Below are 16,778 nucleotides of genomic sequence, written 5' to 3'. Positions count from 1 at the left end.
CAAACTTGAAGATGTTCAGTTTACTGTGCTCCAGCTCACCTGAGACAAAGTCGTATACGGAGGACAAGAAACTTGAGTTTTTAGTGAATAAGGACTTCAGATAGACCTATGTTTGGTAAAACCTGTCACTGGTTGCAGCTGCAGCAGAGGTTTAGCAGAGGGTAGCAGACTATGAATGCTAATTACTTTGTGTACGCTTATTTCCTGAGAGCATATGGACTGTGTTCCCCTCCAAAGCAAATGTGAACATAGCATCAGACACATTTCTGTGTGGTCTGGCTCCTTCCTTAATGTACTGTGGAGTTTCATGGTTCTGCACACCTCCGTGTTTACTGACTAGGCATCACAAAATGGGGAATTTCTTAGGAAAATGTGTTTTGCAAGATCAGATTCACAGGCACTGCTTTGTGTTTCTGTATGAAGCTCATTTCCTCCCCTTGTTACAACAGCACAGAAACTTTGTGGTGTCAGCCCTGGTGCTGTGACAGGGGGAGGCAAAGGCTGGCCACAGTGCAGTATGAAGACCTTTCACTGACTGGCTTCCATGACCACGTCCCTCTCATGCCATCTGTTGTGCTAAGAGTGCACTTAGACCATAGCATTACTCACTGGCTCCTTTGGAGTTGTCTTTTGAGTGTACCGTGAGAAGAACTTGGTGGGAGAAAACCAGGAAGAAGTCAATTGCTGCAAGATTCCTCCACCATGTGTCATCTCCACATTGTGCTTGCAATTGAGCAAATGCAGTCTGTCTGGCAGATGACTCAGTGTACTGTGCCTGTGAGGAAACAGGCCTCTCTTTGACCTATGAGTGTGTTTATGTGTGGTGTTAAATGTTCTTAGGGATCAGCCACAGGTGTGTCGCAATTCTCCATCATGGAGCAGATTTCCTTTGATGGTGGTCTTTTATCCAGAAAACATACTGTGTCATTCCTCTGCCCCTCGTAGTTGTGTCATTGTCCCATCCCCCCAGCCACATACATGGGCGACAGCATCAGGGGGACGGAGGAGGTGAGCCATGGCTTTCCACCATGTAGTAGAAGGGCCATCACGGAGTAGGCCACCCCACACATACACAGTGCAAGACGCATCTTTCTTTCAGCCAGTCCTCAGTGCTGCCCACGCACTTAAAACTGAAATCATGCAACATGTACACAAATGAAAGCTTTTCATACTAACATTTATTCCTTCTTGCCCCCAAGGCCTTTGTTAGCTAACAAGATGGCAGTGTCTTAGGGAAGAGACAATTGTGCAGTTCAGCTCATTATACAGAGGCGTGCTGGAAATGTCACAGCAGCTGAGTCGCACTCTCCTCTCGCTTGTAATTTTGTTATTCTGGTCCACTGACCTTTATTTTGCTGTAAGTGCTCAATTTTCTATATAGTATTTGTATTTTGCAGAGAGGCTAATAAACTGAAATCATATGTTACACAGAAATCCTTTCTTCTGAAGATGCAGACAGCCTGCATTTGCCTTTCAGTCTTTACTAGTTCAGACATTTGGTCACAACCGGCAATAATATTTTTAGCCACTGGTGCTCTGCTTCTTAGCTGCAGGCTGACTTGTTAACTTGATCAAGAGATACTCTTTAAATGAGCTGACACCATGTCCTGTGCAGTAGATTTTATATTAAGAAAAAGAAAATAGATAAAAGAAAGTGCTTCAGTTCTGAGATTGGCCTAGGGTATCAATGCATTAGAACTGGTTGCTGCTGGGAATTGGATATTGACGCTGTTTGATCCTGGCTTAGAGAAGGGGTTGTATTGCAGTCCAGCTCACCTCTGTTTCACAGCATCATTTTAGACAGCAAATTTGGTGGGGCTTTGTATGATTAAGGTTCTTAAGAGGATGCTCTCACAGTTAGCCTTCTGTTCAGATGCAATGTCTGCAAGGGATCCCATCAAACAACCGTCTAAACACAGCCCAAGAAAGGGAGATAAGGCAAACTAATGGATAAATAAAAATTCATATACAGTAAACAATAAATAGTCATCTGCCTTAGTCATATGAAGTAGTTTGGCTGTTTTCCGCCTCCAAGTCAATTAAGTTTAATGCTTCTATGCAAACAGTCAGAGTTTCCATTAAATACAATTGTGTCTGACCCCAGAATGACACACTGATATTCCGAAAATAGCATAATAAATATTCTGAGATGCATCATTGTAAGCCTGTAGCTTGAGTATCAGATCTGCCATGTTACATAAAAAATATTGGTTATATAATGGGATTTTTATCAGTCCAGTGACATAAATACAAATATTAGAGCATTATTAGGCAACAAACCTCACTGTGACTTTGGATCTGTTATTCTGAAAGTCAGAGAGAAAGTCACTTATATTATGTGGATTTAGATGCTGCAGCTCTAGATGTGTCTGAAAATTCAGAGCTAGTTAAACTTTCTTAGCTACAGATAAATGCAAATACATTTAAAATGGTACTGAGAACGGAAATGGGGGTGCGATGCAAACTTCAAACTGCTCTGAAGTTTCTTTCTTGATGGCCAGACGGAAGTCATTGCTGCTGTGGGGAGTCAGGGATGTCCCTCAAACCAGAGCTCCTCATCTCTTGAAGTACAGTGAGAGACATCTGGGGAAGAGTAGTCTGCCTTTGTCTGCTATAAAGCAACTAAAAGTCCTGAGCTGGCAGAAATCAGGACTTAGTGGGAGGACATATGGGAGAGCAGCAGGGATTTCCTCCAGGCAGAGCAATATTAATATATACATCATTGCTGCTTGTCGCTGGTGGTCAAATAGTAGTGAACGTGCTGGGGAAAGGCTGGCCAGGCAGCAACTGCTCTGGGAGTGAGGTCCTAGCTATAGAGCAGAAGCTCATAAAAAGGGGTTCTACAGCTTGCCCAAAAAATAATTACCTTGTACGTATAAAAAGGTGCATCATTTGATAACTGAAAATCTGATTTTGTAGGTTACAGAATTTCTTGAAAACCCTAAGCAGGGCATTAAGTGAAATTGCATGGCCTGTTGTTACTGACAGCCAACCATCTGTCCCCACAGGCTTTCAAATCAAGAGAGCAACATTTCTACTAAGGGCAGAAAATCTATAGTGTGGAGGTTTCAGTAAGTGAGTTAGATGAACCTTCTGACTTTTCAGTTTGAGGTAAGAGCAGACTGAAAAAAAGAATTAGAAAAAGGCAAGCTCAACTTCTCAAGTTAACATGAGCAAATTAAATAATTTCACATGTTTTTTGGGTAGGTTGAAATGAGGCAGACTGTAACAGACTCATGTAGTCTTTAGTATCTCTAGGTCAGAGAGCCTGTTTTCCCAGGAGTACTGATTTGCTCTGCCTCGGCATATCAACCATTACACACAGCTCAGAGAATTACATCTCACAATAACTCCTGTCCTCCTCTTATGTTTGGAAAATGAGAACATTCACAAAAGGAGCAGGAGATGAGAGCTAGAGGGAGGGAAAGCAGGGTTGATAATTCTGCCCAAGGGAAGCTTGGTGTCACACATCTTCTGCATGCTGAGATGGGGGAGCCCTATCTTTAAAGACCTGAATCAGGTGCCCAAAGTAGCACTGCAAACTGTAGTGCAGGCTGGCTGGGCTCTCTGTCTCTTCTGTCACTGGTCTGTAAAGTCACTTTCCCTCCCCAGTCTATATATGTGTGCAAGCAGAGTGAAGGACAATGTTCTTTCTGCCTCGCAGATCTGCTTTGCAAACAGAGCTGCATCCATGGGCTTTTTACATGTGCATGAAGTCCCCTGCCCGCACTCTAACACTGCATGGGATTACAGGGCTTCCTAGCTTGCATGTCTCCCTGCTAAATTGCTAACTTTGACAGAGAGCTAACTCTATGCTACTAAGTGTGCTCTGACAAAATGTTCTGATATGAAACAGCATCAAAGTGTTTGGAATGCTGCTGGATTTTCCCCTTGCACAGGATATAAAAGAAAAGAGAGATTTTTAGCCCTGTAAGATTAAACAATCATCATGGCTTTAAGGGCTTAATCTGCTGGCATGCAGGCTGCTGGCTTATAAGTCTCTGAGTGTAATTGGATGCAGCATTGCATTCAGTTGTGTGGGCTTCTCCAGGGCTTTCTGTTTGTTTGTTCATTTATAGTAGGCTGCAGAGCAGCAGCATTCTTCCCCTTGAGAGGCTCTTGGCCATGGAGCCGTAAAGCTGTGCCCCCAGCCGGGATTTCGGCAGCACCTCGTTGGATCCCACTGCCCAGGGAGGGAAGGGGGGGGGCTGGCTGCATGAATTCGGGCTATTGTTCCAGGCGCACATCTGCCTTCAGAAATAGCACGGCACAGGCCGTTACTTATTCAGATGCAGAAGCTCCTTCCGTCCCACAAGCCGGCCCATTCGAGTCACATGCCAGAGGTCTCAGCAGAATGGGCTGCAGCTGCTTCAAATCTGCTGTCTAACATCAGAAGCAGTTGGACAAACTGTGCTGCGCTGACGGCAGCGAGCCTGCCGGGTGCCGGGGAAGACAGGGAAAAGATCTGGGACCCGAGCGCGATGTTCTCGGAGGATCTGTGGCTGGAAAATGAGAAAAGCTGTGCTGTCGTCCACAAGTCGAAGCGGGGAAGGAAGCGCCAAGAGCTCCTGGCCGTGGCCCTGGGGGTGAAGGTGGGAGTGAAGGGGGCACTCCTGTGGCAACCTCTGAAACTCTTTGCCTATTCGCAGATCACCTCCTTGGTCCGAAGAGCAGCCTTAACTCAAAACGACAACCATTTCAACTATGAAAAAGCACACAATTTTAAGGTAAGCATGGCTTCCTATTATTCATGACTGAAAAATTATGTTTTGATACCTCTTGATTTAGGTTTTTTTTTCTGTGGATTTTCATGCAACCATGCAACCATCTGTACTAGCTCTGAGGAAACTGTTGAAAAATGTTTATTTCTTTCTAAAGTTCTGCTGACTGCATTCCTAATGTGCTTTCACGTATCTACTTAATCCAAGTAATGGTTTTGCTGTTTGCTTGACTGTTTGACTGGTGTATTAGTTATTTTTCCCCACGTTCAGTGTTCTTTTTATTGTTCAGAAAGAAAGGATACTTCATATTGATTGTCATTACCTTAAAGTGTATCCATTTCTAAAAGACAAAAATGCAGCTGCTATCAGAAGCCGCCAGCACTTTATCAGCAACATTTTGTAACCTTTCTGCTTTGAAGAAGTTGAGAATGCTCCAGTGCTCACCCATACAGCAAAGTGCAGAGGGGTTTTGTCTCCCAGCTTTTGTTCCAGCACCATATGCTAAGGACATGCTCTTACTCTACAGTCCCACTGAGCAATGGGACCTGAGCTTTTGCTTGTTTGTCAAACGAAAGCATGTAGCTGGATAAAGCTGGGGATCTTCAGACATAGCACCTTACTGCTGTCTGATGCAGACAAAATCAGATTTTTCTCTTGTTCCCAAGAGGAGCGGGGAAGTGACTCAGCTTTGGAAATGAACTGCCAGAGGAGAGTGCTCTTCCAGAGCATGCCAGCCAGTTACTGTATCTAATACTGTCAGACTGTGGTTTGATGGTTATCAGAATGGATACAGAGGGACTGAGAGGTGGTAACACCGCAAGAAAGGACTGCATCTCAGCTTTGAAACCTCGGTTTGCTCATTCTCCTTGAGGATGCTGATCTGGGTCACTGTCAGAGCATTTCAACTCATGAGCAGAAAGAAAATGTACTGATATTCATCTCTGGCCTGTCAAAAAAGGAGAAGCACTAACGAAAATAATTTCACTGATTTTGTGGTTTAGCAAAAAAAGCTCTACTTCTTGTTTTCCTGTATGCTCTTCCATGCAGATGCTGCTCTCCTCTGCAGTGCTTCAGCTGCAGTTAGTAAATCAATAATTTAATATTAGTGAGCAACACAAATAATAGCATTCCTCTTCTCATTCCTTCTCCTCAACCTAGTCTACAGAAAAGTCAATACTAATTTCACTGTTTCACACTGAAGGAAATAGGGGAAATACTCTGTGTTGCCCTGCTTGATTAAAACAACTTTCATTCCTTCTGGATTTTGCCTCATTATCATTTTAATATCAAAACTATTTTAGTTTAACAAGAAAATATTTTCTCATGGCTGAGAGTTTTTTCCACTTTGACCCATGCATTCTTTCCTCTTCAAAATTCCCCTTGTTTTGGCTTTGATTTATAACTGGAAGTGCGCCCAGTTAACTTTGAGTTTGCACAATCTAGCTGTTGTACAGCCTCTATTCCTCTCTGTTTCAGAAGAGTCATAGTTTTAACTGGAAAATCACATGATTAAGTATGTATGCATTTAAAAGCTTGACAATAGAAAAATCATTGGTTTTTCCCAGTAAAAGGGCGCAAAAATCTCAGGGAAGAAACATTAAAAAACACATGTTGTCCTGAAAGAAAGGGCAGGTGAAAGAGTTATATTTACTTAAGGAACAAACATATTTACTATGCAAATAAAGTTAGTTTTCCAAAAGAATATATTAAAGCATGTCTAGCTGCTGAGCAAAAAATGTGGATAGAATGCTTAGAGTAGAATATTTAGATTTAAAGGACAGATAAATGCAAGTCTATCTTTAGCTTAAACTAGAAAAAATATTAAGAAATTATATAAAAGAGATAGAATGGCTTTATGGCTTTTGGAGCAAAATTTTTGATGCATTCTGGGAAATCTGGGATTTTTCTGAAGGATAATGCTATTTTGCAGATATTCAAAGTCATTTTTTGAATTTTTAGGTGAACACGGCCATGTATTGTATAATTCATTTCAGTTATAGAGTCAAGGGTTACATATCACAGCATTCATCTCGATCTTGTTGTAAGCTGCTCTTCATGAAACTCTTTAGCTCTTTTTCTTTGGTCTTGAAGAATCCTAAGTCTAAAATTCAAGTTAAATTGATAGATTTTATATCTACTAGGATCTCCCTCCAGTCTTTACAGACCAGTATAGAAATTAAAAAGGACCACGGGAGTTTGGGGAGTGAGGGCACCAGGTTATCCCATTCTGAGCACCTCTGCTTTCTAATTCAGACTGTCTTCCAAATTTCAAGGCACTCAGGGCAGATGAACAGAAAAAAAGATGTAGAATTCTGCCTGATTTGTTAACCTGGGTTTGTCCTAAGTGCAGAATACAATCACATGGATTTAGATTTGGAGCTGGCGTCTGTCTGGCGGGACAACTTTGCATAAGCTGGGGTAGACATACCATAATTCAAGAAGAGGAATAAATCTCTGAAGCCCTGTTTATAAAAACACAAAGGTATTTCTGAAACTATGTGGGTTTCAGCCTAACTGTGTTGCAAAGTCGCCTTGTATCTCAACATGATTTGGATCTAGCAGACTTTGGCATGTTTTTACCACCAGTGTCAGTGACAAGGTCAGGCTTGTGCCTGAGGGCAGCTGTGTGGAGTCTAGGGATGCTCAATATAGAATCATTGAATCGTAGAATTGTTAAGGTTGGAAAAGATCTCTGAAACCATCAATCCAACCATCAGCCCATCCTGACCATGTCCACTGAGACATGTCCCTCCTAGGAATTCATGATAGGGGCTCTGTGCTGCTTTAAGGGAGCAAATATAGCTGAATAATGTGTTTTTATCACAATATTGCTCCTGTTTGCCATGATAGCACAGGCAAACCCCACAGCAGGATTTGCTACTAGAGGCAGTTGATTACTTGCAAGTCAGAAGCACTGCTGGGAAAAAGGAAGCTCTAGGTTAAACCCCCCCCCTTGCGTTAATCACTGCAGACAAATACTGCTTCTGGGAAACAAAAGGGAGGTATTTTTTAGAAGCATCACAAATATTGTACATGTGTGTTTGAACGAAAATTGCAGCAAAGTCAGCTTGTCTTCCCTACAAACAGATCCAGCTCAGCAGGAGTACACGGATAGTATAAATTCACATGTGCTCAGGTGAAAGTCTGAAAAAAACCTCCTATTTTCTTTGCCTGTAAATAGAAAAGTCTTAAACATAGTCACATAAACAACAAAATCATCTCAGAAGCGGCAGTATCTAATTCCCATTAAAACCATACTTTCAATCCAAGACAATTTTTAGTTTCTTTCTATGATATTGCTAAGGGGGTTATTTTTTCTTGCCACTGCACTGGAAGTCCTTCACTTTGATCTTAGTTTCTCCCTCTGTGAATACCGTTCATATAAAACTCCAGGCACAGACTCAAACTTAAGGAGACAGGTAGTGCCTGTGGGGAATCTCTTCCTTTTGGAAACAGGGGCACCAGAGAACTGAAGGGCAAAAGTAGGAGAAGAGGAAGGCAGTAGAAAACAGCATGCAGGGGAATTTTGGGTGGTAACCCAAAGGTAACTGGCAGAGAAGAGAAGGTGAATATAAGAAAGAGCATTTTTTGGAAGTCATAGAGATGGAAAGAAAATAGAATAAATGAGAAGTTTGAGGAAAGATGAGAGATTGAACAGGAACAGTACAGTTTTGTCTTTTATGAAGAAATTATTGTTGTAAATTGGAATTAGACCGTAGTAAAATCAGCCCAAGTCTATGCAGTGTGTATTCAGAGAGGCCAACCAGTACTGCAGAATGGAATGGCAACAATAATTAAATCTTCACCTTTTTTTAAAAATCTAAGTCCAATCCATTTGTAGGAATACAGTTGCAAAGAGTGAGGCAAACACTAAAGACCTATCTCAAAAACTTGAAGACTTTCTGTATCTTTTCCTTGCAGGCAAAATTCCCATTTGCCACTTGAAGGTGATAGATGCAAGCTTTGGGTTGAGTTCAAGTGATGAGTTCACAAGGACAGAATTCCTTATTTCTTTAAATTTAGTGGCAAGGCAAGAATAAGAGACTTGGTTCAAATCTGCATCTTAGAAGATTTTTGTACTTTCATCCAGAAACTTCCAAAAGTCTTCCTTTTTCAGTTGGAATAGCAAGTATTTTGCTGTTTCAGCCTGACCAGAAATCAGCAAGACTAGCATTTCTCAGGATATTTCATCTGGGATCTTGCCATTTGAGCTAAAATGCAGAGCCATGAAAAATTAAAGTGAATGCATAAATAGAGCTAGGCCTTTGAGGGCCACCAAGCTGAAGAAAACAAGGGCAGGGTGTGTGGTCAGCATTTCTCAGCTGGAGCCCTCCATGAGCTCTAAGGACTGCTTGCTGTTAATGACAGGAGAAATCAAGGAATAATCAGCTCCTATTTTAATATGCCACAGCAAGATCAGCTGAAATAAGCTTTATGTAAAGCAAGCAAGTAGGCCACAAATATCCTAGCAACTGAGATGTGTTTCATGCGGAATGGAAATGGTGCAGTTTTAAAAATACCAAGTGAGCTTTTACAGCCCCTTCTCACAAGGTTAGCTTTTGTAAAGCATTGCACAGCAGAAGATGTGGATAGCTGTCTTCCCTTAGCAGATGACTTCCACCCACAATTAAATGCAGGTGCAGACCTACTAATTACAGGGTTATCAGTCTAAAAATGCAGTCAAAAGATGCAGGCATAATTAATTTTGTCTGCAGTCTTTTTACCCACTGAAGGTCACATAGAATATACGCTTGAAACTGAGATCATGAGCTGGTGTTAAATGCTACTGCTAAAAGCCTTGCCTGAAATTCCCATTGCCCTACTTCCCATTCAAAATAAAAATAAATAAATGAGTGTATGATGTGTATATATGAGATATTTCAAACTTTATTGCAAGGTGTTGCTTCCCAAAGACACACATTTTTTCTGAGAGGCAAAACAACATTTTAGAAAATTTGACCCATTGGATTTTCCAGCTGAGACCGTTTATGAACAAAAAGGAGGAAGAATTACTATTGCTTTAAGCTCACCCATGTAATTATTGGATGTGTGTAATTGGTCTGGAGTAATTTGTGGTCAGGCTCTTCAAAGTAATAATACCATATTTTATCACTACATCAAGAAGAGGGGTCTGTACTGCAATCACAGTATTTTCCTGCAGAGTTGTTTACGCACTATCCTGCGGACAACCGTGGCTAAAACATTAGCAAGCCAAATGCTTGCCTTCAAACTTCACAAAGTTTATTTCAAAAAGGGCAACAGCCAATTTTTATTCTATGAAAAGAGCAACTTTCCCATCCCCTGGGCGGAAGCGGCCTGTCAGCAATCCGCCCCATCAGTAAACACAAACACGTCTGAAGGAAAAGGAAGCATTAGCAGCCTGAGTGTGCATGATTTATGTTTTGCTAGCTTCAGTTAAGCCTCTGACCAGAACCGGCTCATACCACGTCCATTCACACAGATGTAAACCCTCACTATTTACTCTTCTTTTCAATGAAAGTGAAATGCTTACTTTACCAGAACATACATCTTAAACAAAAAGCTTTTCCATACCAGCCTTTGCAGTTGAGGAAGCAGCACTTGTGTGCAAAAACATTGATTTCTCAGCACCCAAGTTTCATTATTTCTCCTTATTTACTTATGTTTGTGCTGCAGTAGAACATCTGCCATACCGAGAAGGGCCCCTGTGATATATTTTGCCTGTGTGAGTCCACTTTCCATACTGCGATGGGGAAAGATATAGTTTGCTTGTATCACTGATGGACTCCAATGTGACAAATCAGATCTTTACCCAAGCACTGCCTTGAATAAGCGCACAAATCATTCCTTGTTATCCCCAATACGAGTTTATTACAGTCACCACGAGTTTTGGTCGGTGTTGTTGCATGTAAATGCACAGACAATAGCATCATCAGAGATGTGCATGGTGCTTCCATCATTCTGGCTTTGCACCAGATCTATGGGTACGTGGCTTTGTGGGAAATCAAAATGGGGTGCATTTGTGCCTCTTCTGTCATTTCATTGTTTCAAGTGATCTGCTGAAGTATGTTTGAATCTCAGAAACATGCTTCGTTGGTTTGATCTCATCAAATAAAAGCACTGACTACGGTTCCTTGGATTGTTAGTTTTACATCTTTCTCATCTGACTAACGAACCTGGTTTCCTCCTTTCTACTAGAACTAAAACGTCAGCTAGCAAATATTGTTTGTTTTTAGTGTTACACATAGCCCGGTTCTCTGTTACATTAAACCTATTGAAAGATAAACTTTGAGATCAAAGCAAATTTCTATGCCTGTGGTTTATTTCATTTAGACTATGGAAAGATGTGGGCACTGTGTGGTAACAATTTGCTCCTACTGAGTCTTCTGTTGTTTATCCAGTTTAGTTGTTCCATCTGTCAGACCATCTGCCTCCCAGTGACCCCATTTCTTTTTTTTCTCCTTCCTTTATGTTACAGGTCCACACGTTTCGAGGTCCACACTGGTGTGAATACTGTGCCAACTTCATGTGGGGTCTCATCGCTCAGGGAGTAAGGTGTTCAGGTAGCCTGCAAACATTTTCAGTCTTTATTGGGAACTGCTCAGGCATCCATCCCACCCACCCCAGCCTGCATGCACTGCAGGAGGGACAAGCAGGGGTCCCTTTGCAAAACATGCCAAGAAGTCCTCCAGTGCCAATTAGAGCTCTGTCATTTTCTCTTGTCCCAGAAAGCACAGACTAGTTTTAAAAAGGAATCACATGTATGCAGCATCCACAATAAAGGCCTGCTGTTAGAGAAGGGATGTCTCTGGTGGGGCCTGTAAAAAGCATCAATCTTTCACATCTCACCTCCTCCCAACACAAGAAGGACATTTTGCTGCTGGAGCAGATCCAGAGAAGGGCCACAAAGATGATCAGAGGGCTGTAGCACCTCCAAAATGGGGGCAGGCTGAGAGAGCCAGGGCTCTTTAGCCTGGAGAAGGCTCCAGGGAAACCTTATAGCAGCCTTCCAGTACCTGAAGGGGGCCTACAGGAAAGCTGGGGAGGGGCTTTTTATAAAGGCATGCAGCAACAAGGACAAGGGGAAATGGCTTTAAACTGTAAGAGGGTAACTTAGACTAGATATTAGGAAGAAATTATTTACTGTGAGGGTGGTGAGAAACTGCAGTAAGCCCAGAAAGGATGTGAATGCTGGATGAGGCTTTGAAGAACCTGGTCTTCAGGTTCTTCAGGTTCAGAGGAAGATGTCCCTGCCTATAGAAGAGGGTTGGAACTAGATGATATTGAAGGTCTCTTCCAACCCAAATCATTCTGTGATTCCATGTGAAGAACTAACAGAAGTGGAACTTCAGGTTTTTCAATTACCATAACAGATATTCTGGAAGGAAAGCCTTAATGTGTTTTCTTTTCGAAAAACAATCCTAGCTGCTCAAACACAGCATTTTGTCCTGTTTGTTTTACCACACTGGCTAGAATGGAAGGAATCCATAAGCTCTTCCGTACTGAAAATTGCATCCATTCAGCAGTGCCTTGGGAACGCACATGGTTTGGTGTATACATTAAGAATTGGCCTTTGTGATTTCAGTAAGTTTTCATTTGACTGTTTTTACATCTTAAGAAACAAGCTCTGGAAACAGCATAGCCAGCCAGCAGCCAGGCTTCATAATTTGTCTTTTTTGCCACCAGTAGTTGAAAAGTGCCCTTGTCTGCAAAAAAATCATCACCTGTTTCCTGTAAAAATACCATGCATTGCTGCAAGCCCTAAATAGCCCACCTCAAGGGAAAACAAATAATATGACTTCATTTTCCCAGAAGGATTCATTTCCTGATGCCTCTATAACTGTATTAGCATTTTAATAGCATTTTAATTACTTTAAATTTGCTCTCTTGTGAAAAATAATCATGCTGGAAAAATACAATAATCACTGAATCACGATCTTTAGGATTCAGCAAGTGAAATTGTATTTGGTGTGTGGCAAATGGGGTTTTGTAACTTATTTCCACAGATCTCCAATGTCTTCCATGTCTCAGATGAATATGAATATGAATATCTTTAAGGTCCTTTCCAGTCCAAACCATTCTATAACACAGTTCTGCCATAACTCTCTCTGACCTGACCCCAGGGTGTTGCTGAACTCAGGCTGGCACCAAACACACTCGCCCTGACCTCTGCCTTTCAAGTCGAGAGGAGGTGATTGTAACATAGAATTTAGACAGCAGCTTGAACGATTGAAATAGCTTCCAGGAATGCAAAGTTACTGTTATGTCTTTTCTGCCTCTAGATAAATAATGGTAACCGAAAGAATATGGAAAGTATAAGAAAAGGAAAATGAATAGTAGGTTGCTTTTAAACCAATATGATCTTAAACACAAGTGTTCAAAAACTGACAAGCACAGAGCTGTGTTTGTTCACATATAAAATACTGAATTTATGAAAAGGTTTATTTATCTAGTATGAAACATAATACTCTCCCTCATTAAATTACCAACATTAACTCTTAGACATATGCATTTGGACTTAACTTCACATACTTGAAGAACAGCACTGAAAGACAGGATCCTAACAGCAGCTGCTCTGATGTGCTTGGATTTCACACAACAGTAATTCATTGTGCAGCAACAACTGTATGAAGAAACATAGAAGAGCCCACCAATTCCATTAAATGTGTCAGTGCGTTTATAGTGATTGTCTGATTTTCCTTGATTAATATTTTATGAAGAATAATACTGCAATGTGTTTCAAGCAGTAGAGACACATTTGTACTTTGAATAGTTTGGGCAGTAAGCCAGCAGGAAAAAACAGTAAGCAACTTGCTAGTGATGACACTGGAAGTATCCAAAAGGCACTGGGTGATAGGCATGACTGGGAAAGCATTAAAACAAGAACCACATTTCTGTGAGATAATGTAACTCACGGTGGTGTTTGCCTTATTGAGGCTTATAAATTCATTTGGCTGAGTGCTTGAATCTATTAGAAAAATTCAATTTGTGGTGATCAAGGAGTATCTTAAGTTAACAGAAACTCACCAGTGCAACCTAGAGTTGATTTTGGAATAAGATACCCCTTATAAGAACAATTTGTAACACGAATCGCTCTCATTTACATTGTGCCTTTCATGGCATTTTATATGCTCAAACTGACCCGTAGACTAAACAGGGGGGTCACTTTAGCCACCAGGGAAGTGACAGTGAGGCTGAAACTGTTGAGCAGAACAAGTCAAAATGCTGTGCAGCAGGGATTTGGGAGGGGAGGGGAATTGAACTGACAGCAGTGAACTGACCCAGCCTTAAGAGGGGCTGTCCCCACCAGGCTGAGAGGTGAGGAACACTCAGAACTCCTGCAGTCTTTTTAGCAGTGGTGCTCAGGTTCACTTTCCCCAGCAGAAGTTTTTCATAGGAGATTTTTGTGCTCATCCTTTTTGTCTTTGGTAATTCTGCAGCACAGTGAACTGTCACTGAGTCCTGTCAGTGTTGTACATTGAGAGGCCAGCAAAGTCATAGAGAGTAATGTAGAAACAACAGACCTTTTCTATGGGGAAGTTATGCCTCTTGGTTGTGCTAAGGAAATAAATTGTTAGACAAAACCTCTCAGCATGGTATTAATTAGTGAACCTGGCTAACTTTGTTTACAGACTGTGGGTTGAACGTACACAAACAGTGCTCCAAGTACGTGCCCAACGACTGTCAGCCCGACCTCAAGAGGATAAAGCGTGTCTACTGCTGTGATCTGACCACACTGGTGAAAGCCCACAATACCCAGAGGCCAATGGTGGTGGATTCCTGCATCCGAGAGATTGAAGCAAGAGGTTTGTGTGCTTCCAAAGCAGCAGGAGTGATAAAATGACAATGACTTTAATTACATGTTAAGAGAGTAGTATGCTCTTGTACCATGAGGACAGGATTTGAGAAGGGCTTTTTTTTTTTAGCATAGGTGATATGTTGCTTTGCATTAGCTGGTAAAATTAAATAATGACATTTCATAATGCAATTTACTGAAATGCTTCCTGAAAACATGTCAAAACAGGTATTATGTTACACTTTTGAAAGGGGTGAACTTTAAAGTGAACTTTAAGTTCATGTTTACGTGTCTTTTTTCATCATTTTGTTTTAGCATACCTACAGACACTTCAAGCTTCAGAGTTTAAATCAAACCCATTATTAATAACCGCTGAGGGCATTCTGGGGAAGAACACTCAAATGGCTGGAAATGTCTCAGGCAAATGAAGTCACAGACTGTAGCATTTTGTAGTATCTTGCAAACTGCTCAGATGAGGAATATTTGCATGACATTAACCTGCTGACTGATGGATTCCAAGGCTCAAGCAGCCCATCACAGCCCATCCAGCTTCAGACAGGTTTTCACTACTCAGAGATGCATGCCAGATTGAAAAAAATAGTATCTCTCCCCCAGCACATCTACAAGAGACAGGAAGGGTCACGTAGTTTTGTTTTGGATAGCAACTGTGTGTGCTGTGCTGCCCAATAAGCCAAATTTCCCTGTCAGTCACAGCTTTAGCACAGAAATCTCATAATGTTGAGTTCATGGCATCACAGTAATCTGCATAGCAACACACTGATACTAGCCATAGGGATTTCAAAGCCACGCATCATCTCCTGAAATGAATGGAAGATTTACAAGTAAATCCCCTGCACTGCTCTGTAAAGCTCTACCAGGATTATATTATCATTGCAGGGACAAATAGAATAGCTTGGAGTAAGACAGAAGAGCTTTACTGAGATGATACAACAGTCAGCTACACTGCATTTGAGATATAATCACTTGTACATTTATTGATTAACGGAAAATCTGCTATGCATTCCTTTTTTTCAACATCTTTATGTATCTTTCCATAATTGTTGTAGAATATCATTTTTGTTTTACAATGCTGATTTTATTCTTAGGAAAACAAAGTGAGTTGGGTCCTATAGGTAGGTTAGCACCGTGCATAGGTGGAATAAGGAGCTCTAAGGTTAAAATAAGTAACATCAGTGTAACTGTACTTGGTTAGTTCTGTCTGCTTTGCTGAGCTGTCCTTCATTTCACTTTGCCTTGGAGTAAACGTGGGGGGGCATAAAGCAGGTCTGTTGTGCTGGAAGAACTGCAGAAGGGATATAGTGACATGGAGAATAGCATCCATCACATATATCAGCTTTGTTTAAGTGTAGGTTGACAGCAAAACTGGGAACAAATGTGCTCAAAGGCAAAGGCAGTCTCTTACTTTCATTGTTATTTATTACTAAGCAAATGGTAAAAGCAAAGAAAGCCTTCATTAATTACGGACAAATACAGGAAAATCTCCAATATAAAAAGTGTAAATCATGGCAATAACATCCTGCCATTAGCGATGTGCAATATTTGATAGGACAATGATAGGACAAGGGAGAATGGTTTTAAACTGAGACAGGGGAGGTTTAGGGTAGATATTAGGAGGAAGTTTTTGACACAGAGGGTGGTGATGCACTGGAACAGGTTGCCCAAGGAGGTTGTGGATGCCCCATCCCCATCCCTGGAGGCATTCAAGGCCAGGCTGGATGTGGCTCTGGGCAGCCTGGTCTGGTGGTTGGTGACCCTGCACATAGCTGGGGTGTTGAAATTAGATGAGCACTGTGGCCCTTTTCAACCCAGGCCATTCTATGATTCTATGATTCTATGATTTTCTTCTAGCATTACCTGCTGTGTATCTGTTCTTATTTTCTGATTGTTACAAAATCAGAAAAAATAAGTTCTTAAAGTTTTTAACCCTGTTAAAAAAATATTTTTAAATGCCTTTATTTTTCCTTAAATGCTCCAGATTCATCACAATTAATATTTTGCTGTATTTATCAGCCCCACCACTGCTTTTGCTTTGTTGTTTTTAAGCCTGCTGCTTTTTAACCTGGTGATTATTGAAGCAAAGTTAACCGAGAAGTTTTTGTTTCAGGTTTGAAGTCGGAGGGCCTCTACAGAGTCTCAGGCTTCACTGAGCACATTGAAGATGTGAAAATGGCCTTTGATCGAGGTACAACATTTTTAAATTTTGTACAGTGTTTTGTTTAAAGTTTCCAGTTGAGAACTTCTCCGTTCTTTTGCGTTTGCAT

General features: G+C 41.3%; 1 protein-coding gene across 1 annotated transcript in view; it reads left to right on the top strand.

The window, feature by feature from the left end:
• The window catches only part of CHN2 (chimerin 2), a gene marked incomplete at both ends in the record, with an annotated part of 156,536 nt that overhangs the window by 129,360 nt on the left and 10,398 nt on the right, over positions 1-16,778 (top strand). Inside the window, 5 exon segments of the mRNA XM_079538558.1 lie at positions 4,240-4,252; positions 4,255-4,727; positions 11,179-11,263; positions 14,333-14,506; positions 16,622-16,699. Coding sequence (XP_079394684.1) covers positions 4,240-4,252; positions 4,255-4,727; positions 11,179-11,263; positions 14,333-14,506; positions 16,622-16,699 — 823 coding nt within the window.

Source organism: Tetrao urogallus (genome assembly GCF_951394365.1).
Source record: "Tetrao urogallus genome assembly, chromosome: 7".
In the NCBI taxonomy this organism is placed as follows: Eukaryota; Metazoa; Chordata; class Aves; order Galliformes; family Phasianidae; genus Tetrao; species Tetrao urogallus.
Note: the sequence above shows the minus strand (reverse complement) of the source record. Positions and strands in the feature narration are given on the sequence as shown.